The sequence below is a fragment of the Poecile atricapillus genome, chromosome 3, assembly GCF_030490865.1.
Source record: "Poecile atricapillus isolate bPoeAtr1 chromosome 3, bPoeAtr1.hap1, whole genome shotgun sequence".
In the NCBI taxonomy this organism is placed as follows: domain Eukaryota; kingdom Metazoa; phylum Chordata; class Aves; order Passeriformes; family Paridae; genus Poecile; species Poecile atricapillus.
In genome coordinates, this window is record NC_081251.1 from 10304176 (window position 1) to 10328176 (window position 24001).

The following is a 24001-nucleotide window of genomic DNA, read 5'->3' on the forward strand; positions in this document are numbered from 1 at the left end:
TCCCAAAACCTTCTTCTCCCCATAAGACCATTCAGCACATCACTTTATTCACAATTCTCCTGCATTTTGTCTGGAAATTTCCAGAATGCTGTAAACACCTTATTGTGCTTTCATAACCTAGACTTGTTTAGGATTAATTGTAATTAGGCCCAGGATATGGAAATAATAAACCTTTCATCCCTGAAGAGTTGGTAATCCAATGGAAGAATGGATAATGAGCCTTCCCCATTGCTATCTTTTCAGGGGGTTTGAGTTTGAGCTCCAGCACTTGCATCCACACTTGAGAGCAGTCCCTGCTGGGTATGAAATAAAGCCATGACAGATAAAAGTCATTTTATCTCACCAGCCTTTTATCTGTGCTGGCTTTACTACAAACATGACTTTTTATGCTGCTTTAGTTAAATAAGCTTTGTTTACTTTTTAAATTTTTTTGGGATTTTTTTGTAGTTATAGCCCCTGCTAAGTCCTGCTGTGTTTGTGCCAGGTGCAAGACACAACCATGCTGAGAGAACGAGATCATCCCTTCCCTTCACTGATATTCAATGTTTATTTATTGCTCAGAGGTTCCCTCTAGATTGACCAAGGCAAAATTCAGCTTTCTACTTTAAAAGAAACTCGGTGACTTTGAAAAAGACTTTCTGAGAGCATCATTTGCACTTATTCATCAGGTGGCTGGAGAAATTTTCCATCCTGCACGGCAGAGGAGTGTGGTTCGAGGCGCTGCGCTCCGCGTTCTGCTGGCGGCGGGAAGATGCTGCTCCTCGGAGCATCAGCCCGAGATGAGAGCGCATCTCGCACTGCGTTACATGGCAGCGCTTGTCATCATCACAGCGATGCTGCTCGATAACGACATGTTCGTAGCGCTGCCTGACAACAGAAGTACATCCCTAAAGACTCTTCTGTCTAGACTGGGGAATTTTGCAGAAAAGCATCACTTGTGAGCATCCCTGCGCACCCCGATCCTCGGCCAAACATCTGCTCTCAAAACGACGCTGCCGCTCCGCTGCTTCGAATCGCATCGCCTTCACCTTTCATCGCGTTCCGCTCTCATCCTTCTCACAGGGAAGACGCGTTCCGTGCATTAACCCCTTCCTCCCCCCGCACCAGCCATCGGCCGCGCCCGGGGTCCCACTCCCGCCCCCCCGCACGGCGCACCCGCCCTTCGCCACGAGGCTCCCGTAAGCACCGACGTGTCCGCGCCCCCCGGGCCCCCCCTCCCTCCCCTCCCCGCCCGGTGCCCGGCCGGCGCTGCCGCCGCTCGGGGCGCGGGGAGCGGAGCGGAGCGCGGCGGGAGGAGCGCGGCCATGCTGGGGCCGGCGGCGCGGATGGCGCTGGGCGCGGGGGAGCTGCCGGGCCGGCTGCTGGCGCTGCTCTGGCCGGCGCTGGTGCTGGCGGCCGCCGCGGCCGCGCTGCTCGTCCTGCGGGGGCTGCGGGACCGAGGGGCAGCGCCGGGACCCCCCCGCCGCCGCGCCGCCGGGGAGGCGCAGCAGGAGGAGGAGGAGGAAGAAGAGGAGGAGGAGGAGGAGGAGGAGGAGGATGGCCCCGCGGGGGCCGGCGGCCGGGCGGCCGGGGCGCTGCCGGCGCGGCAGCCGGAGGAACAAAGGCGCAAGGCTCAGGTAAGGTTAGCGGCGGGGGGTGTCGCGCCTGGCCAGCTCCCCGGGACGGGACGAGCATCCTTCCCTCTTTCCTCCCCGGCACCTTCCCAGGGCACAGAGCAGCCCTGCTCCCTCCGCTCCCGGCCCCACCGGGCTGCTGCCACCCCATCCCACGCCGTCTCACCCCAGCCCGTCCCGTCCCTCACAGAGACGCGCCGTCCCGAAGCTCCCGGTGTGATTTAGGGGCTCGGGGGCTCGGCATTCCCCCCTGAACCCTGCGGTGCCATCAGGATGACAGTGCAAGGCAGCAGGCTGCCCGGGCACCTGGCGGGGGGTTGCTGGAGCTGGCTTTTCATCCGCCGTTTTGTCTGACAGCACAACTCCAAATGAGATTTATCCTCTTTGCAAGGAATTAAAAAAACTCCAGTTAATGTCGATCATATTAAGAAGGAATATAAAAAATAGTATCCATACTACGGTGTTAATACAATGTGCTAATTATGTATGTTTACTCCAAATCAAATGTGATTGCATTAATACGTGGCTGTGAGCTGATGACCATGGCCACCCTGTTGAATATATGCTGTGAGTTTGATTTGGTGCACAGTGTTGAAGTTTCTGTATGACATTGTCATGACTCTGTTGCTTTGACACGCTGTAAGCTGTCCGTAGCTGAAAATCTCAGTGTAAATTACAGAAAACAATTTCACCAAAGCACTGCAATATGAAAAGTAAAGCCCTGAGAATAACTTATCAAACGTAAGTATGTACTTAAAATTAATATATAAAGCTTTTTTAAACATTTTAATCTGTTACCATTGTCTTCTAGATGTCATTTCTGAGCAACACAAATGAATTTTGAGTTTGCAGGATTTTTTTTTAAAGTGTGCTATAAAATAATTGGTTTTGTTCCTCAGGAACAAAAATGTGTCAGGCTTTCAATTTTAATGCTTGTTTTGAAGGGTTTATTATTTTGTCATAGAAGCTTTAGCTTTTAGTTGTATTATAGTCACCTTTTAAGAAGCTATTCCATTTTAGGGCACTTTTTCTTTCATCAGTCATAGCAGAATCTTGACCTGGCAGCACAAGTACCCCTGAATTAGTAAAGAACAATTAAATCCAAAAGCAATCTGAACAGAGCTGCCAATGTCAAGGGGTGAAGAGGGATTTCAGTAACAATTGTGTTATACATTTATAATCATCAATACCAGATAACCTGAGTTGCCTGCAGAACGAGTGAAAATTTTCCAGAGCCACCAATACCAGAGGCACCATGGGACAGAAAGGGGAGACACCCACTTTATTGTTTAATCTGTTACTATTATCTCCTAGGTCTCATTTTCTGAGAAAGACAAACAAAATGAATTTGCAGGGATTTTTTTAATGTGTGCTATAAAATGAGTGGTCTTGTTTCTTCATGAACAGAAATATGTCAGAGAGAGTCCAGGTGCTGTAATGGTGGCAGGGTAATTAGCTGAAGGCACTGATATCAATAGATATCTTCTAGTCAGAGATGCTGCATCTCACAGGCCTAAGTAACAGAAACCAAAGAAGAGGCATAAACTGAAGGGATAAATTTATTTACAGTCATGTGCAGTTTCTGCCATTAATCTCATCTTTTCCAGTGCTGAGTGATTCCTACTCTTTGGGGACTGGGCTCTAGCAGTTGCATTTCCACAGCAGCATCATCCTCTATATGAGACCCACTGATTATTGTGCAGAGTATGGAAAACATGGTCCTGAGGAGGTGGAGGATGAGAAGAGGAAGATAAAGAAAAATAACTTAAAAGATCCTAAAGATCTCTATTTGTCTCTTTTGTTGTTCTTTCCTAACCCTGCCTTCTCCACTGCTCCTTGTCATTTCCCATCAGGTTCTCTCTGTCTTTGGAACATCATATCCTTGAGGCAAAAAATTTATCTCCTTACTTAAGTGCAAAACACTGCACTGCTTTGGCACTTAGCTGATGCTAGGATGCCAGAACAGCCAAACACCTTTGATATGCTGGAATTTGCATATGAAAATCTCCACCAAAGCAGCAGCAGAGGTGTCATTAATAACAGTCTCCCATTCATAGACATAGCCAGTGTGATGAGATGGGGTGTGCAGGTATTACAGGATGGGAGCCCCTCTCTGCTGACTGCTGAGGTATGAAAAAAACAAGACACAAATTGCCTCCAGTGCTCAGGTGTGTTGATACATCCCAGCAGCCAAACATCTGCATATCCTGGAGTGGTGGATAAGTCAAGATCTTAATTAAAAGAACCTAGGTGGTTAATTAGTTTTTCAGTTTGGGAATGCATGTTTGCCAGTGATTCCCAGTTGCTGCCCCATGGGTGGGCTGTCAGGTTGCCTTCCCATGAAATCTGCTCTTACTTGGCTGCAGGATGATGTAGGATTGATCTTCCCTTTGTGTGTCCCCACTCCTCACAGCAATGGGCAGGCAGGAACTGTCCTGGAGCCACAGTGCCTGTCAGACCCACACTGAGTGGCTTCAACAGCCCATGTGAGACAAGTCTGGTGAACAAAATTTCATAGAATCAAAGAATGGTTTGGGTTGGAAAGAGACCTTGAAGATCATCCAATTCCAACTCCCCTGCTGTGGGCAGGGACACCTTCCACTAGACCAGGTTGCTCAGAGCCCCATCCAGCCTGTCCTTGAACAACTCCAGGGATGAGGCACCCACCACTTCCCTGGGCAACCTGTGCCAGTGCCTCACCACCCTCCTGGTAAAGATTTTCTTCCTAAAATCTAATCTAAACCTCCTCTCTTTCAATTTGAATTCTTTTCCCTTGTCCTCATACTACATGCTCTGATAGACAGTTTTGCCCTGTCTTTCCTGGAAGTTCCCTTCAGGTACTGGAAGGCCTCAGCTGGATCACTGTCGTGGTTTAGGTGGTAGTCCCCAATTTAGTGCACCCACCAAGACTCCCCAAGTGCTTCTCCCTCCTGCTCCCCAGCTTTCCCCCTGCCACCTGCAGCAGGATGGAGCTGAGACTTGGAGGCACAACAGGTTAAGATCACAAACTGAGGTAAGATCAATTTACTGGAAACAGCAATGAGATAAGAAAACAAACAGGAACAGGAATAATACTAATGACAGAGGGTACAACAAAAGAAATTATTCGCACAAAACCCCCTTGACAATAGAAAATACCAGACTGGAAGGAACCACTTCTCCCCAAAAGAGAAGCCCTTCCCCTGGCACCTCTGGCAATGCCTGTAAGGTGGGATAGAATAAGCACCAGGTCCTGGTCACGCCCCCTCACAGTTTCTCCAAAAAATGAACCCTGTCCTGTCCAGAACCAGGACAGTCACCCTGAAGTCTTCTCTTTAGCAGGCTGAACAACCCTAATTCTCTCAGACTTTCCTCATAGCAGAGATCCCTCTGATCAACTTGGCCTCCTCTGGACTTGCTCCAACAGCTCCACATCCTTCCTGTGCTGGGACCCCAGGGGTGGATGCAGCCCTGCAGGTGGGGCCTCACCAGGGCAGAGCAGAGCAGAGGGGCAGAATCCCCCCTCACCTGGTGCTTTGGCTGCAGCCCAGGACACACTTGGCTTTCTGGGCTGTGAGAGCACATGGTCTTGTCCAGCCTCTCACCCACCACTTTGTTCCGGTGGATACATGGTCTCCACACAATCATACAAGCACATTTTGAATGTGATCTCATTATGCATAGAACAAAACAAGTTACATTCTGGCTGTTGTCACAAAGCCACACACACCCTAAAAAACCCTCTAGAAATTATGCTGAGAGTGTTTAGTCTTTTTCAAGATGCCTTTTCCCTAATTTTGGGAAATTGCTAATGAGACTTGCTGGAAGCCAACTGATTTGAATGGGACAGCTGTTGAGTTGGGGGTTTGTGTTTATTCAAAGTTTTTGGGCTGTTCTGCAAATTGGTTCAGTTGTAAAGAAGAGCATTTTTTACAAATGCAGTGGCATCATCTCCCTTAAGCAGTTTCTAAAAATATGTGCTGATACATTCCGAAAGAAAGCTTTCTGCTTTTCTGAAGTGTCTTTATAAACTGGAGATACTTTCTGCTTCTTGCAGGATTGCTTAGCAGTACCAGAACTACAGATCCATCCCTTCAGCTCCAGAGTTTTGCAAATACACTTATTCTTTTACCTTTTCAGTTACACAGTATTTTTCATGCCAATGCAACACAGTTGCACAATTATTTTTACACAGCTATCTGGGAAGAGAATTGATTTTTAAAGTATCTTGGAAGGTATTGGAGTTTGGTAATTGCCTCCTTAAAATGTAGCCTTTATCCCTTGTTGAGATGGTGCTCTAATTAATCAGAATAGAAGATCCCAGGAAACTGATTTCTTCATCCCTCCTCACAACTGTTTTAATCTACTCATGCAGCAGAAACTATTTCCCCAGATATGATTTTTTCCCCTGATGATGAGAGCAGCTGGTACCGAGGCAGGTACATGTCAGGTCCTTGTGCTTATGGCTGCTGTGTGGTTTTGTGTGTCCAGGGAGGGCTGACCAGCAGGAGGACATGTAATGCAGGCACCATCATCTTAAGGATGCTTCCCTAAATTTTCTCATGCAATTGCTTTTGGATATGAATGGTTACATATGCAGTCCTGGCTTTCACTCCTTGTCATCAGCTTGTGTTTGTGCTCAAGAGTTCCTATGGGCAACTTCATCCCTGGGAACATGTGCAGACAAATGGGTTTTCTGTGCTGATGGCCCAGATCCTTTTCCACGAGGTTCTTGGAGCATCCATTTGATGGGAGAACTGCCCCTTTCTTTTCTATGTTAGGTGCCTTAAGGGAAGGGGAAAATTTGACATATTCCTAGTGTGTAGTTCTCATATAATTCTGTCTGTTCATTGCATGTGTTTCCCATGTAATCTTCCTTTCCAACAGACTCTTCTTTCCTATTGGAACACATTTGTCTGAAGTGATTTTGCCAGGGAAAATTTTGTATTACCTCATATCAACGACAACTATTAACAATAAGATTATTAGTACTTACAGTATTGATCAAAAACCAGGATTCTGCTCTCTTTTCCCTCCCCTTTGCAGATAAGTCTCTGTAATGTTGTGAGCAGCCATGTCCCAAAGAAGTTCCTTTATGTCCTTCTGCCGTGCATGGAGAGCCACTCTGTTTCCTTTGCTAACAAACCCAGAATTTTTTTGGTTTTCCATTGTCATCTGAGCAGAAATTGCCATTGTGTTATCCTTTCTCTGGCTGTTAGAACTGAATGAGTGATTTTCTTTGCAGCTGGTACTTTCCTGTTTCTCTGATGGCCTCTGCCTCTGCCTGAACCCCATCCTTTCTCCTCTGACAATTCACCTGGTTCCTACTGGTTTAGGGAATAGGTCACCCAGAGCAAAGTCCATCATCATGTGGCATAGCCAGACTGGCCAGGATGTCTGCTTCCATTTATGAAACTCTGAATCAGAATTAATGAAAGCCAGCACTGCTTTATTTCCCAACACATTTGTCTCGCCGGTTCCTCGCTGTCTGTGGATGAAGTGCGAGCCCTGTCTGGCCACAGAGCACTTGGGTTTGCTCTCCCTGTGTTCCAAACCCTTCTTCTGTGCACAGGAGACAAAAACCCACCTGCAGAGAGCCAACAGTGAACTGCAAGTGGTGCTGCAAATAATCTGACTCATAGCATGCAGTGTAGGGAGCAAGGACCAGATCTTCCAGAGGATTCTGAGAGGGATGAAGATTTCCTGTTCACTTTTCAGCTTGCTGAAGATCTACTGAGAAAGCTGAAAAGTGCAGTCATACCTTGTTCCGTTGTAACAGCATGTTTAAGGGAGGTTATTTACTGCCCTGCTTAGAAAGTCCTTTTCTTTTTGTTCTTTTCTCCCACCCCCTCCCTTATTTTAATTGAGTGCATGTTGGTGTTACTTTTGTCATACCAGTATTGCCTTTTGGCCTAAATCCACCACATTTTTCTTGTGTTGTAACATAAAGTGAAAAAAACCTCCTTTTTTTTTTTTTTTTTTCTCACTGGAAATGAGCACTAAGAAACAATTTAATTGAAGTATTTCTTAAATCTGGAAATGGTTTTGTGTTCACAGACCCCCTGCCAGAATGGGGTAGTTTTGCTTCCTTTCATTTCTAGTGTCCAACACACTTAATTTGAGTTTTCTGAAAGTGGTAGCTGAGAACAATTTTCTGAATCTTTTTTCATGTTCTCTGATTTCCAATGTGTGAAGCATATAATAGCTCCCTTTGGGTTTCATAGGCTGAGTTTATTTTGTCCTAGTATCCCTCTACTGGGCAAACCTTTCCATGCCTTCCTAAGGAAGGCAATTTTAAACACCTTCCCCAAGAGGGACAAAGAGTAGTTAGTGAACCTAAAGCCAATGTTCACATAATTTTTAATTAATCCTCTAACCAGTTGGTGGCACTGAGATGTGAAAGCAGTCTGTCTGATCTGATAGACACTTACAAAGGTGTTGGGTTTTATAAAAATGACTAACAAAACTTTTGAAATAGATAAAGGTAAGTCTCTAGGCATACAGCTTTATGGCTTTGAATACAAGGTTTATATACAAAACCCAGTATTTCTTAGCACTTGGAGATATGTGACTTTGACTCCTTTCTTTGTGACTTTATGTAGAACTGTATTAACAGCATAAAATAAATTAAATAGTAGCTCAAGAGAAACAGAAATTGCTAGTTTCAGAACAATCATCAGAAATATAACCTTAAGTTACATAAAAAAGGGAAAAATAGGCGGGGGTGGGGGGGAAATCCTGTTCCACTGGGTCACGAACCAAATGGCCATGAACTAAAAATAATCTTTCTATTGTTACACAGAATGTGAGTAGAAATTAATATGCTAAGTCTGATTCCACTAAAGGTCCTGATTCTCTTTCTCTGCATATATTTGATGTATTTGGAATTGCACTTAAATATAGTCATTTAATGTGGTGGATTTAGTTCTGTTTGCCCTATACAAAACTACATTTTTCATTAAGAAAAAAATTCCCCTGACAATATTAATTTCTCTTTAATGATTCCATTAGGTTAAATGAAACAAAAAAATGAAAATTCATTTTCCCTTTTCATAGTGGCCAAATGGCACGATAAAGAGGCATGACTAATCCCCTACCCTAAGGGCTTCAAAAGGGAAGAATAGGGTAGGGTGGGGTTCCTCAGCCACACAGCCAGCTTACTGCCTGAAAAAGGGTTGGATAAGGGCAGGATTTAATACAAAAGGTCAGGATAACATAATACATTTCCACTGAAAGGAAGTAGAACTCAGTAAAAATTCTTGGTGATGAAAGGAAGGGAGTTGCTGGTATTACTGAAGGATGGCAGAAAAGCAGGAGATATTTCAGGTTTGAAAGAAGAGCATCACCACAGTGGTGGGATGTTTGTTGAGCATTAGTCAGTGGTCAGGTTTGATATTTTTTTGCTCTCGGCTGCTCTTAGAAAGGATGCAACAAGGTTCAGGAGTCCCAGGTGGGCACTTAGGGCTGAATAGCCACTCAGTCATCATGAAGACCCTTGGGACATAGTAAATGACTGTCAACAGTATATATTTAACCTCCTAGACAGTGATGGAGAGAGAGGGGGATGTTTGTCCAGCAGGTGAAATACCATTTAAGTAGCTAATGTTGTGCTTGTCTGGTAAAAGTACGCAGCAGCCAGATTGGCAAAGCACTAAAACAAAGTGCTGCAATTCTTCCAGCTCCTTGTTTACTGTCATTTATATGGAGAGAAGGTCCAGGAACATGATCCTGCCCCAGCTGAGACAAGTCTGTCGGAGCCAATACAGTTTGCATCTCTCCTAATCCTCTGTTGCACTCAACGTTTTCCTTCTGGAGTTCTCCTTGCCTGTGTGAGGGCTCTGTACAGCCTCGGGCTGTGCTCACTTCAGCCAGCCTGGGGGAGGAAGGCAGTTTCATGTCCTTAATCCTGACATTTCCTTGTCTCTGCCTGTAGTCCCTCGTGCTTGCAGAAGCATCTCAATATAAAGACAGGCTAACAGGAGGTGGGATGTCTCTTATCCTCTTATCTGTGTGTGTCTGAAAGAAGGCAAAAAAGCATCCTCCTCTTTGCCTCTTAAGCTGGTATTGCTATTTCTGTGCCCATGGTGGCAGTCTTGCTCAAAGTGCCTTCACATGGCAGGTCCATTTGCAAAGCCTGTAGAAAACAGTGAAGATTTCATTATGAAAACTGGGAAATCACCAGGGTTTGATGACATCAGGAAGGAATATTCCACTTACATGTTGTTTGGCGTTCCCCAGTCATCTCTTCTCGCACTCATTGGATAAAATTCAGTTTTCATGAGGTTCTCTGTCATTTAATGGAAAGTCACTGCCCCAAGATTCTATATTTCATAGAAATTGTTGTCCACTGAGACAAAATCTATCTGTATTTTCATACATTTAAATGGACAGAAAAATATGTTGAGAAGAAAACCTCAAGTATAACCTCAAGTTTTTCCATATCTACATGGTTCAAATTTTCACCAAAATGCCCCTGGTTCTGTATTTTACATCCCACATTTTATGTGAGAGGCTGCTTCCCTCCTTGCTGCAGGTAGAGCACGATTTTTCCCTTAAGCAGAGCAGGAGATGGAAATTGGTTTGCTCTGTGGTGGGTTTATGGAGTGCCCCTAGTAAATGAACTTGAGAGTCTTAGAAGAGAGTGCCCACGGGAAAAAAACAATTCAGCCTTGCTAGCTACTAACAAATGTTGCTGTGTTTTAACAGAGAAGTAATTATTTTACTAATATTCAGAATAACATAATTGTAAACTATTATATTGTTTGCATTTGACAGCTGAGGGAGACAAAGGAGATTTTGACTAAGGTTATAATCTGAAGATGGTGGAATTACTGATATAACAGGCAGGGGTTTTGCCTCCTGCTATAGTGATGTTTTACTGGAAGACCCAGAATCAGTACTGTCTGTGTGCAAAACCCACAATTTTGGGGCTTCCTCTCCTAATAACTGTGGAACCACCAGCCTGCTGGGTCCACGTCCACCATGGGCTTGTAAATGGTCTGGAATTTCAAGCAAACACCTCCAGGGACGAAGCATTTGCCAGCATACAGGTGCCTGTCATGCACTTCAGAACTTTCTGAGACTTGTGAAAAATTGCTTTAAAATCCCCAAAATATCAAAGAGATGACCATTAAGAGCCTGAAGGACTGCAGCCCCACTGGGTCTGATGGGGAGACATGTGGGCAGTCACCCACAGGATTTTATCTGCTGGTCTCTAATCACTGCCACGGTGTCTCAGGGACAGAGATGACCTGTGAGAGTGGGGAAAGGGAGGAGACAGGAGGAAGCATCAGCTGGCTTCCCTTCCCCAGGTGGACTGGGCACCTGAATTCAACAGGGATCAGATGGGTTTTGCTCCAGGCAGGGCTGCCTTCACCTGCCAGGGATCCCCTTGCCCCAGGCAGAGGAGGAGGAGGATCAGGGATTAGGGTGACAGCCTGAGTCAGGCTCCCCTCTGGGAGATGTGGGTTCAGCTGGGCAGCCCAACAGGTCTGATGGGCTGAAGGAAGCCTGGACAGTGCTGAACAGCAGCTGCATTGTACAAGGAGAGCAACCTGGATAAGTCAGAGAAGCGCCATACATCCAGAAACGAGCTGCTGTGTGCGTCAGGGGGAAACAGAGGCACCTGTGGAGGGAGCTTCAGCCTTGTCTTGGCTGCTGCTGGCTCTGCATAGTGTTCAGTGGCCTTTGCTGGCACAGCCCTTGCTGTCTCAGCTGTGGATTTACACCCTCCCATCCCTGTGGCTGGTGGCTGGCAATTGCCAGGGAATCCTGAGACAGCTGAGACATTAATGAAACTGTAAGTCCTTAAAAATTTATTGTTTACTGGATCTAGGTGGGATAAAATCTATTCTTTTACTTGGTCAGATAGACTTGAGAGGGAACATAAGGTCCAGCCCAACTGGTAAACAAGAATTAAAATAAGCCTTCTCATGTCTATGCTGATTTTTTAAAGACAGGCTTACCCTATGTGAAAAACAACTTTGATCCTAGACAAATCTTATGATAAACCACAAATATGTCTGCTTTGGAATAAATCTTTGTGGAGTTTTCGGATTTACATTCATAAAGACTTAGCATACACTAATTAATTTGGAATAAATTACTCCAGTTGGAACAAGGCCACAAATTCTAGCCCAGATTTGTACAGGGGGTTGCTTAGCTGTATCTTTCAGGCTATTATATGTATTATAGGAAGGTATTGAAATAAATGTATTTATATATATATTTACACATACACACATGTGCATGTATATGTATGTAATGTTGTTTTTTTTTATTGTCCACATTCTAGGTTCCAGTGAATGGCCATCTTATCACATCAGTCAACATCAGAGAGAAAAAGCTCCTCAAGGTACCAGCAAGAGCTTTAGAGCTTACATATTATCTTTCAAGAGACAGTTGTTTTAAGAATGTTCCTTTTTTTAAGGTAGTTTGTTCTTCCTTGGTTTGCGGCACCTAAGAGATGATGCAGGAATATAAGAGCATGTCATTTTCTGGCACAGCCACACTGTAGAGTTTGTCACTGCCACCACAAGGGGGATGGGCTCATCATCCAAGCCCAGAAGTGGGTGCTGGAATCTCCCGTATTTCCATTCCAGCTCTGGCAGGGACATTTCCTTGGATCTGTTTAAGGGTTTTACCTTGAGCACTTGCACTGGTGTGGAGGAAGAGGCTAATACTTTAAAGAGCCTCCAAGGCTTTTCCAGAAAGTTCCAAATTGCCCAGAGAAGCTGTGTCTGCCCCATGCCTGAAAGTGTTCTAGGCCAGGCTGGATGGGGCTTTGAGCAGCCTGGTCTTGTGGGACGTGTCTGCCCATGGCAGGGGGGTTGGAACTGGATCATCTTTAAGGTCCCTTCCAAACCATCCTGTGATTTTGTAATTCTAAGTGAGGAGCTGTCCCTGAGCCTGGGCACAGAACTATATTTCTGGCAGGGATTTCCCACTTTGGAAAAGTCAAAAATCACTCTTTAAACTAGAACATTCAAAATGTATGGTTTAAGGTTAGTTCTACTGTTTTATCAAGCTGTATGAAAATAGCCTCAGCTATTCCTGTGCCCTTTCAGATTAGTGTAAGCTACAGATACTTTCATTAAAAATAGGCTGTTCCATGCTTTGAAATGGGGAGGGGGGGGTAGAGGGGGCTGGGTTTTTTTGTTAAGCATTGGCAGGGTCCTAACTCTTGATTCTAGCATTCCTGATTTTAAAGGAGGTAAATACTTTAGACTTTCCTCCTTAAGAGGAAGTGCATTAGAACTTAGGAACAATGAATGCAAATCCTACTGTAGAGCTGGCACCTGAATTAAAATGTGAACTTTCTAACTTAGCAGATCAGATTTGTAGGTCCAAAGCAGTAGTGTTTATTGGTTTGGAATTTGCAATAAAATCTGCTCAGGAAGACTTTTACATGCACTTAAGAGATTCCAGCAACCCCTTATTCTCTCTGAGTATCATGGGTTGTCTCCATTTTGCACCTACTGCCCTGAATCTTTTTTAATTCCGGATGAAATGTAACAAATACTTGTTTTATCTTTCTGCTCTCTATCTCCTCTATACTGTAGCCTAAGAAGAAGAGGAAAAATCAGTGCTCAGACAAGGAAGTGTCAAAAGATCTGCTTTCTGTGGAAAGAGACAAACTGCAAGAAGAAGAAGGTAACAAAAGATCTGATTCTTCTGTTATCTGATGCATATTACCAAATAATAACATGGGATGAAATATGTCAAAAGGGAGGCCTTCTCTACTATTCTGGAGTTCTGTGTTAGTGGGGAAAGCTGCCAGTTTGAGAGTTATTGCTATCACCTGCTCCTTCCTATGTGTAACTACGTGGACAGGTGCTGTTGTGATCCAATTTAATTACAGAGGAGTAAAGAGAACTAACTCTGTGAATAAAATGGATTGAAATCAGAAAGATTTGAATATACACAAAAAACTTGATTCAAAGCAAACAATCTTTGATGTTGAAATAAAAAAAATTATATATTTAATTGTAGAAGAGGTGAAGAGAAAAAGAAAGAAAGAAAAATAGAAAAAGAGGTGTGGGGGGGACACAGGGGGATGACAAAGATTAGAAACGTATCACCCCTCCATGAGTTCCAGTGACGCTTCGTTGTTTCCCTCCATCTGATCTTCTTGGTGGTGAAGGTCTCCTGCCTCAAAGTATAGAATCACATGGATTAATATACATTTGGGCAGGTGGGAATGCCTATGTACCTCCCCTGAGGGGGGCAGGTTTGACACTGTCCCTTGCAACACTGTGGATTTCTTGCATCAGGTGCAGTGCTCTGCTGCAGGGCCTGGGGACTCCTTTGGGAGGGGCCTCTGATGGGCTGTGACCCCCCCTCTGCTGTCCCTCATGTGGATGTCCCTTAGATGTGGCTTTCCTGGGGTGCAGGGGCCCCGCAGCTGAGCTGCTCTGCACCGCAGAGGATGGGCACTCGTGCCTCTGGCCAGAGGTTGTGCCACGCACCCAAAACCTCTCCTCCTCCCCCCGCTGGTGCAGGGTCTGTGCGAGCTTGGCAGCAGATAAACCTGGGGCTGTGGCCTCCACCTCAAAGAAGGTGCTGGGCTGGGCCATGGGTGCTCTTCCAGATGCTTTGAACAATAGTGTCACTTTCCTTATCTCAAGTTGCCTTGGGTGGTTTAACTCACAGGTCAGAGTTTCAGACAGGAGGCCCATCCAGGGTGGGCTTTGGTGGTGGAGCTTCATTATGCACTTTTTCTGTAATGGGCAAAAGTCCTTCATAAAGATATTTAAGCTGTTAGCCATAACATTTCAGTCTCTGACAGGGGCCATGTGCTTTCCTGTCACACTCCCCAGGTCCCAACTGTGTACACAGGGAGGGTAAATCTGCAGGTGAGGAAGGATCTCTGAAGTGGTCAGACCCAGTGGTCAGCGGGGTCCTTCTTCATGCTCTTCCTCTAATCCTGTGGCCCTGCCATGCTGATACACAGATGGAGCAGCATGCTGTTGTGCCCATGACTGAGGCTGGTAAAGGTGCTGGGGCAATTCACAGCCAACTTGTAGCATGCCTGTGAGCAGAACCAAGACCTTTGTTTGCAAGCAGATCTGCAGAGAAATCTGGCAGAGGCCAGCATGGCTCAGGCAACTAGAATTTCACTGGAAAATACATTGCATCCCATAAGCCCTTCTCTGCTTCCCCCCACTAAGGGTTACATTGAAAACAACAAATTTTAAGCTTTTCTGGGCTTAAAAGATTAGAGTGTGATTAGTGTGGTGGTGAGAGCAAGAGAAGGCCTCACTGCTGTTGGACCTTCCTGGGGCCTGTGAGGCTGCTGGAGAGAAGGGGACACAGCAGAAGCTTTCTTCAAATTGATCTGTAATTTTTTGAATGGATGAGCCAGCTGAACTGTTTCATGTGTTTTTTTGGGATGCTTCATGTGTTTTTCAGAGATGCTTCAGAGAAAGGAAGTGTCTTGGAATCATTAACCATTTTTGCCATCACCTCCTTTGACTTCTTGGGTCATGGAGAGCATGGATGGAGACAGGATGTGGCCCCATGGGTGTGAATGAATGAATGAATGTGTGTGAACCAGCTGAGTAGGAGAGGGTGTCCACATTGCAGAACAAGTCTTAGGGTATGTTCAGGGCTAGAGGAATCCAATAATTGAAGGCTTATTTAATGGTTAATTTTTCATTAACTTCTCCCCACTGCCAGACATATAAGGTGGTTGATGCTCTGCTGTGACATCTCCCCCAAGGGAGTGGGTGTCACATCAGGCTGACACACAGGACTGAAGAATATCTGCAGTTACGTGAGTCAGGACACAACAGACAGGTCTGAGATGGGGATTTCTTACGTAACACATCTCTGCAGGGGAAGGAAGCAAAGGCTGCACACAGGGGACATGCTGCACGAGATCTGATGCCTCTTTTACAGCCAGCATCAAAATCTTTCAGATGGCTGCTTACCTTGGTGCTAAGCAGTAAAGGCAATGAAGAAAGTTCTTTGATAGCTTAAAAATGAACTTTGCTCTGTGTTGTAGGAGTTTGGCAGACCAAGATCAGCAGCCGCGAAAAGAGACACTTAAGGAAGGAAAGGCTGAAACAAAAAGGTAAATGTACAGGCTCAATTCACACACCTGATCTAACTGGGTTTGTTGTCCCTCCCCACACCCCAGCATCTTTCTGTTTGCTCTATTCATCATTTGGCAGAAAAATCCATACACTTACTGAGGCTATTTACTTAAGAAAAAACAGCTTTGGGAGCTTTTACTTGGGAGATTGCCTTTTACTCTATGCTCTCATTAAAGCACACAGCACAGCACACAGCATTACCCACAGGACTTTGAAAGCAGATGTCTGTTAGATCATAGATCTGCTAAAGGCTTGGTGTCACATGGGCTTGTTCCTTTTGGTGGCTTGACAGAAGTTTTCTGATAATGGACATATAAAACCACGCATAATTTGCTCAATTCCAAACAGGTTCTTTAGTCCAGGATTGCCCAGACTAAAGAAGTATAACAAGAATATACTCTTATCCTAATCAGATTAAATGAAACAACATTTTGTGTTCACTCTACATTTTTTCTCTGGGGATTTCAAGCTGTCTGCCATGCACTTATGCCTATATACATTTCTGCCAATCATGTTATATGTAATAACCACTATATGAAAGCACGTAATGGAATTAAGACATTTGGAAGTATTTTCATTACCTGTGATAAAATGATCAAAATCACCTTTAGGTTTATAATAGTAGAGTAATTAGAAGCTAAGATAAGAGTTTGGATATTGGAGAGACGTAGCTGGATTGGGAGATGTAGCTGGATATATGTATGAGTTGGTACACTGCCTGCAATTCCACATGGAGCCCGTGAGAAGGACAAGAAAGTGCAATAAGGCTCTTAAAGTGCTCTCAGATGCTCTATTAAAATTGAAGGGTAAGGGAACAGGAAATTTCAGTAGAAAAATATACAGATACCTTGGGACCACTTTATCATTTGGATTATATAGAGTGAAATATCTAAAGTTTAGATTTTTAACTCTTGGTTTATCAAGGGTCTTTAGAGGCTAGAGGAGCTGAGGTCTCCACTTTCTCTCTAGCAAAGTGAATGGATCCACATTTCTTTCCTCATGTAAGTTGACCCATTGTCATCAGTGGTGCCAGCTCCACATGCAGAAGCCCACAGGGTTTAACCCTAAGGTCATGCAGGTGTTAAGGGCTTTGCTGACCCAGGAAAGGGAGCTCAGTTCACCAGGTCTCATTTGAAGCACCAGAAGTCTTTGGTGCAATCCTGCAGCCTGGGCTGTGCAGAGTGCTGAGCCCTGTGATCATGTTAGCAGGGCATTTACAGAGTAGAGAGATCTGATCTTCTAGGAAGAAGCCCTAACCCTGATGAGTGCTGGCTGCTGTTCCCTGGCAGGGGAGAAACAGCAGCATCACCATTAAGGTATATGAAGGTGAAGTTGATGTCAGCAGTGGTCTCTTCCTCACCAGAGCTCCAGAAAATGCTTTGCTGTACTGAAGGCTGTAGTCATAAAACATTTAAGGAGTCCTTTGGAAAAAAAATGCTGGAGATCACTGTAATTTAAAAAAAAATATTCATATGCCTGCACTGATTTTTCACTAGCAGCCTTGAACTACCAACATCCAAGAGGTTTGCTTTCTTTTTTCTTGGAGGTCTAGCTGTTCTCTTTCTCTCCCTTCACTGCTCTGGGTCCCCAGCAGGACTCTGGAGGCCTTGAGCCTCCCCTCCAGGGAGGGATGCCCAAGGGCGCTGTGGCACTGTCCTTCTCACATTGGTGTTCCTGTTTTCCACTTCACTGTTCCATCCCAGGAGCTCTGCTTTGCTGTCATCATATCTGTAAATAATTTCAGTTGGAAAGAGTCTGATGGGTTTAGATCAGGCTTTGTTCTGTTGTCTCTCCTGTACAAACTCTTGTAATTAAAAATAATGATGATCCTGTGGCAATGTTTATTCCCGAGAAGACCCCAGCAGAGCATCTCTGAGTAGCTCAGTGGTTGAGCCAGCCTTTGACTGGGATGAGAAGGGAGCGGTGTGGCCACTCACAGAGGACACCAGTGGTGGTGGAAAAGGTGCTTTCTTCACCAAGGCAGAGTGTGGGACCGTGCTGAAGGGCTTAGGAGCCCTACGGGAAGAATTGGCACCCTCCAGGTCGGAAGACGATGTTTTCTCCAATGTAGGTGAGTGTTGACATTCAAATATTGTCAAGGGGAAGCTTCACAAATTTCTTTGTCCTCATTGGGGTGCAGCCCCACTGACCTTCATCCTGCACACATAGTTTTGTCCACACCCCTTGTACCCTGCTAGGTGTAATTTATTTCCCAGCAATGTGAAAAGAGGGGTCCTTATGGCAGGAATTCCTTGTGTTGTAGACTACCAGTTGGGTTCAAGTTGTTTCCTACCCACAGGTTTTATTTGTGTCCTTTACAACTAAAGCATTGCCTTCTGAGGATGTTCACACCTGTTCAGAGTTAGGCTGCAGGGTGTATATGTGTATTTCAAGAAAATACAGGAAAAATGCCTTTTCAGGAAAAGGCAGGGTATTACTAAATAAAAAGCATTTGATTTTTACTACATTCTCAGTGATTAATTGAGCATGGTGGCTGAATTGAATGGTATATGAGGCCACATGGTGACTCGCCTACAGTAGCAGTAATCCAGTACTCTGATGATTCAGAAAATGCTCTTAGGATGCCCTCATGTGTGCTGCCTTCTCTGCAAGAGCCCTTTTCTTGCAAAGTATAGGTTGATGGGGGAGGACATTAGTACCATTTTTACTCTAATGCTTTCAAAAGGGCAAATTCCAATACATGATGACAACTTCTGCCAGCAGTGCATAAAGGGGGCATCAGCTCAGATGAGTGAGGAATTTAAATCCAGAGAACTGCCATGCTGGTGTGACATGCACATTGAAAATCTGAGAAGGTGTACATGGTGATGGGGCTAGACTCTCTCTGTCCATAAAGGTGGTTTCTCCTTGCTTGATGTTTGTCCAGCAACAGCAGTGGCTGTATTGAAATAAGAAGAACATGGAAGGGCTGTAATGAACTTGGGAGCATGAGGTACAAACTGTGAACATAACATCAGATTTTGGGTTACTGTTTGTTTGCATCTTAAATGCAGGAACATGGGATATTGCAGATGTAAAATCCTGTCCTGTGACCTTTGGGACATTGTCAGATGTCTCCAGGGATTTAGGTGAGTGGCCTCTTGTTGTCCTTCTGTAAGAATTCTTCTATCACTTTCTTAGCTGCTTGGCTGAAAAGGGCTCTCGTTGATCACACATGGGTCTCCCCCCAGAGCCACATCTCATTAGTTACTCTCCTTGCAGAGCTTGCTTGCATCTGCAATCCAACACACCAGTGTTTTAGGGAGCGACATCAGAACCTTTTACTGAGCACTTTCCAAACTTATGCACTCATCTTGGAATAAATTTTAAAAAAAAATTGCTTTCCCTGCAGATTCTTTCTTTTAGGTTGACTCACACAGAAGGTTTCTGTTGTGCTCTGATAACCAACAAATTCAGAGAATTTCAGACCGAGGGAGGGAGTGAATGTGCAGCTTGGAAAGGCTGTGTTAGAGGCTGCCTAGCCAGCAGCTTCTCATCCAGCACAGTGAGGGATTTTCTGCTCGAGCCTCTCCATGCATGGCCTTGAGAAGGATGGAGCATCTCCTCATTTTACATTGAGTTAAGCCTCGTTTCTGGCTTTCACTTTGCATCTTTACAACTGTCAGTCTTCACTGATTGATTGCAAGCATCCCTGGTTCATTCATTCCCTGCCTACCAGAAACTCACATTTGACTGAAACTTTAGCTGAATGATGAATGCAAAGTCTGGTCCTGAATCTGTTAGAGATGCTAATGACAAGCATAGATACATAAAGATATCTGTGCACAAAACAGTGTGTGTAACGTTAGCCAGAATGCTGAAATTGGCTCTTAAAGCCAGATAAGGCAATTAATTTAACACATGCCATATGTAACCATCTATTTTCCAACAGTGTCAGTGGATTAAAGCAGTTCCTAATGTATAAGTATTCAACAAGGAAAAATATTTTTTAACATCTGCATTTATGCAGCAAAAAATCAAACTGATACACAGTGGCATAAACCTCAGAGTTCATTAGGTGAAAGGAAGAAAGGAAAAGTCAGAGATGTGAAAAAACCTGATTTATGAAAGATGTGAAGAATACCCTGGTCTGTTATGTACAGGCCTTAGAAATGGTCTAAGGGGAGTCATTCAGGGAGGCATGTGAATCCTACTGGTTGCTTTAGTTACTGAAAGTAATCATCAAAACAACCTTATCTTTTTCCTCCAGCAGCTCTTTCACCTGTGCTCTTTCATGGAGCAATCTGGTAATTATTGATTTCTGTTAGCTTGAGCAGAAGCCTCCTCACTGAAGGTGGTGGGAGTTGAAGCTGGATACTCTGGATGTGGCTTTTGTTCTGCAGGAACTACATCTCCCTCCTTAGGTCCCCAACAGAGATGTGCCAGAAATTTACATTTCTGAATATTGTTAGTGTAGCCTCTCCTGAGCGAGTTGTTTTTAATAACTTATGCAGGTAGTGTCCTCGTTCAGCCTTTGTTAATAAATCCACTGTGATGAGAAGCATAGATTAACGTGTGGCTTAAATTACATAATATCCAGGCATCGTGACATAGCGAACAGACAGAGGCATGATTAATTGGTTTTAATAACGTGAATATATACCTATGTGATTATCTTTTAGGCTTGGGATTTGGGCTTTTTTTGGTTTAATTTTTTAATGAAGATGCTTTCCTATGTGCAGATAACATGAAGAGTAAATCATCTGAGGACAGCCCTTCCAAATGCTGTTGGCATGGCAGCTCGACTTTCTTCCCAGCAGATGATGCGTGGCGGGGGCAGGGTACGTCTCTTTGCCCTTTTTCTATAGACAAACAAGTGCACCAATGCAGGAACTCTCTTCAGTCCATTCCCTAAGCCTCAGACATCAGGGTCCACTTCCCATGCAGCTCATTTGCTGGTCAGGGAGAAATCCCGTGTGGGTCTGGTTTTGAGCAGGTGCCCAGAGCTGCTGTGAGCTCCCTCAGGGCAGCAGTTGTCCATGTGGAACTCTTGAGAACGGCAAGGAGGTGCATTTTATTTATTTTTTCCCTGAGAAGAAAAATAATGCAGTAGGTACAGCCTGTTTTGGTGAGTACATACTGGTGCAAAGTGCAGTGAGAGCTCCTGGGCAGCAGCATCAGCTGTAGGGGGCTGTCTGCAGGCTCCGTGTCCTCCCTCCAGCAGCTGCGCTGCTATCAGCTGCGGGCAGATAACAGGAACAGGGCAAGCACAGGGCAATCCCTCCCCACACCCTGCAGAGAGCGGGCCAGGGACTTCCTGAGCCAAAGGCAGCAGCATGGGCTCTGTTTCAAAAGCCCCACGTGCTAGCAATCAACTCAGATTACTGAATTTGTGAAAGGAGTTCAAAGCTGCGTTTGGTTTCCATAGCTGAAGCATTGTGCTTCCCTCCCTCGCGCTGTTGTGTGGGAAGGGGGAGCTGAGTGGGCCCTGTCCAGGCAGCTGCGGCCCGGGCTCCGTGGGGTGGCTGGGGAAGAGCCGTGGGAGGACAGGGTGCTTTTCAAGCTCTGTGTGCCTCTGCCAAGACTTTAAATTTCCTTGGAAATGCCCTGAACCCAGATGCAGAATACAACTCTGGTGCACCGTGGCAATTAGGATTTCAGTCTTTTTATGACTGGTAATGGGTGTTTTTTCAGTTTTAAAAGAAAGACAAGCATGGGTCCTGAGTGACTGGAATAATTTGGTGTGAACAGTGTGGGTATTAGATGACCTTTTCTCTTTTGAGTTAAGTATTTCTGTATACCCCTGCTGTTGGGAGGCCTTTCCCTGCTCTTGCAGGAATGATGGCTGATGAGCTGAGCAAACTTCTTTGTGCTCTAGCTGCTCTGATTGCTTAACTGCAGGAAAACCCAGAGGGGTGGAATGCATTAAGAAGAAAAGATTGTGGTTGTCTTGCTTCTCTGCCCAGCAGTAACTGAAGCTCTGCAGCAGATGCATCATTTTGGCCATGATTTTATAAATAGCACAGTTTGCTTAAAAAAGACTAAAAACAAAACCCCCAACCCTGAGCCTTCCCTTCCCTTGGTGCAGTGTTTCTTTACCCCTGCGTTGCTGCAAAGGGTGCCTGGCCCTTTCCAACTTTGGAGCCCATCACGCCCACGTGGGATGAAGGGAGGCAGTGTGGGCAGCTCCTCAGCAGCGTTTCCTTGCACTACATTTAGCACATGTCAGACGTGGCACACTCTGGGTTTGATCTGCACTTGCAAAGCCAAGCAGAGCTCTGCTTTTGGAGTTCCATATCTGTCTGAGGGTAGAACGATAGGAGCAAATTCAGCAGCTTGCTCCTGCAAATATCAGAGCAGAAGTGTTTAGAGGATTCTGTCTGTCTTACAGCTTGCTTTTTTGTCCTGGTAGTTTTTTTCCTTTGAATCATCAGACTTGATATTGATGCAGGGGAGTGGTGCATCAAGAACATGTATTCTCTGAATTTAGATGAGGTAATGGTTGGCATTAAGGTCGGCGCTGCAGGCAAAATGAACCTTAGACAGTTAAACATGGCCTGTTAGCTCTTGCAGGCTTGGGATCTCAGAAAAAAAAAAACCAACAACATTCATAGCCTATATATGAGCTGGAGTCATTCTATCAAATCCAGAGCAGTACATGTAATGAGTCTCTTTGTTCTGTGCTGGGCTGGTACAGCTGAAGGAGCTGGATGCTGGCCTCCTGCCTCTGGCCTTGGCCTGCTCCGTGCTCCACATTGGGTTATCTTTTTGTGAAGTACCAGCAGTAATAACACCCTCACTTACAAAAGGCTTGAGGTTTAAGTGTTGGTACAACTGAAAGCATATATACACAGAGGGAGAGAGGGAGTTAGTGGTACAGGGAACTGGGCAGTCACTTCTGGAATATTTAAAAGACTCTCAAGCAGGCTGGTTTCCAAACAACACACTCCTGTGTTGACATTCATTAAAGATACATGCTGCTGGTGGTTAATTCTTAATTATTGTCATATCTGGAGTCCTGTGTCCATTTCTGGGCTCACCAGTATGAGACAGTCAGGGATATACTGGAGAAGGTCCAGCCATGCCTGTGTATGAGCACCTAATGGGTCATTGCCGAAGGTTGGCCCAGAGAGTGGGGAACAGGCAAATGTGTAAGAAGTGAACTTTCACTCATTCATAAGTGAAAGCTTTTCTTTGTGGTGAGAGTCGTCAGGCAACAGAACAGTTTTCTCAGAGGGGCTGCGGACTCTCCACCCTTCAAAATATTCAAAACTCTGCTGCATTCTTGAGAAACCTGCTGTAGCTGAGCCCTCTGTGAGCCATGAGGTGGGACTAGACAACCTCCAGAGGCCACTTCCAACCTCACTGATTCTGAAATTCTCATTCTGTCATCAGTCATTGTCTCTGCATATTCAATCAATTAGTCCTTAGCAATCTAAGCCTTTGTTAGCTGGGGGCATTCAGTGTCTTGGAGTTGAAGCCACATGGTCTGCACTGATGGCTGCAGTCCCAGCAGTCCCACCAGCAGGCTGAAGTGGCCAGGAGGGAAGGGGGCCCCAAAGTGGGAAGCTTTGTTCATCATCTTTTTACCCTACTCATCATTATTGTTTGCATACTTTCCATTCCTGTCACAAAGAGAAAGAAAGGGGGCTGGACCTCTTTGGGTCCTGCCATAATTCATCTTTTCTTTGAGCCGGGGAAGTGCTCTGCTTTCACCAGGTGCCTTGCTAGCTTCTTCTGCAGGGCTGTTCTTGATCCTCCTGCCTCTGCCTTGGAAGCTTTACTTGCATGTGTTTCCTAATACTCCCTTTGTGTACCTATGCCACACATCTGCTACTGCCCCTTTGGTGACTTTTATGTACTTCAGCTTTGCTGTCCCACAGCATGCATTGCAAACTGGCTGGTTTTGCTGCTGTAAAGCATGTAACTCACACAGTGTGGCTGGCTAAGCTGTTTTAGAGCACTTGTGTCTGATTCCAAGGCAAGGGAATACTAATTTTGTCCCATGCTTCCAAGTGAAGCGGACCTGTGCTTTGGCAACAGTGCAGTGCAGTCTCAGAAAATCCACATTCTGCTTTGCAAATGTAACATCTCATGACCATGACAGTCACTTTTTGTCTGTGTCTTGGCATCCTCCCAATGACTCCTTCTTGACTGCCAAAGCAAATTTTCCCCATAACCTAAGAAAACTCCCACGTCTCCTGACCCTGTGTCTCCTGACTCCCAACCTTCCTTCTGTTCCAGAGTTAAAAGCAATTTTAACCCCTTTGTTTTATGGGAATCAGTAGCTTATTTTTTTCACTAAAAGAAGTCTTCAGTCTGGGGTTTATTTGATATTTTGCCTCTACTGAATTATGCTGAAGGAAGGTGCCA

The 24001-nt window shown here is 45.1% G+C and overlaps 1 protein-coding gene across 1 annotated transcript in view; it reads left to right on the forward strand.

Moving 5' to 3' along the window:
• The first annotated feature begins 1304 nt into the window (after nt 1-1304).
• The window catches only part of LOC131577075 (protein LYRIC-like), a 30797-nt gene continuing 8100 nt past the window's right edge, over nt 1305-24001 (forward strand). The window contains exons 1-8 of the mRNA XM_058834433.1: nt 1305-1442; nt 1524-1616; nt 11887-11946; nt 13154-13244; nt 15598-15666; nt 17544-17759; nt 18703-18777; nt 20371-20469. Of these exons, the coding sequence (XP_058690416.1) occupies nt 1305-1442; nt 1524-1616; nt 11887-11946; nt 13154-13244; nt 15598-15666; nt 17544-17759; nt 18703-18777; nt 20371-20469 (841 nt within the window). The remainder of the gene's footprint in view (nt 1443-1523; nt 1617-11886; nt 11947-13153; nt 13245-15597; nt 15667-17543; nt 17760-18702; nt 18778-20370; nt 20470-24001) is intronic.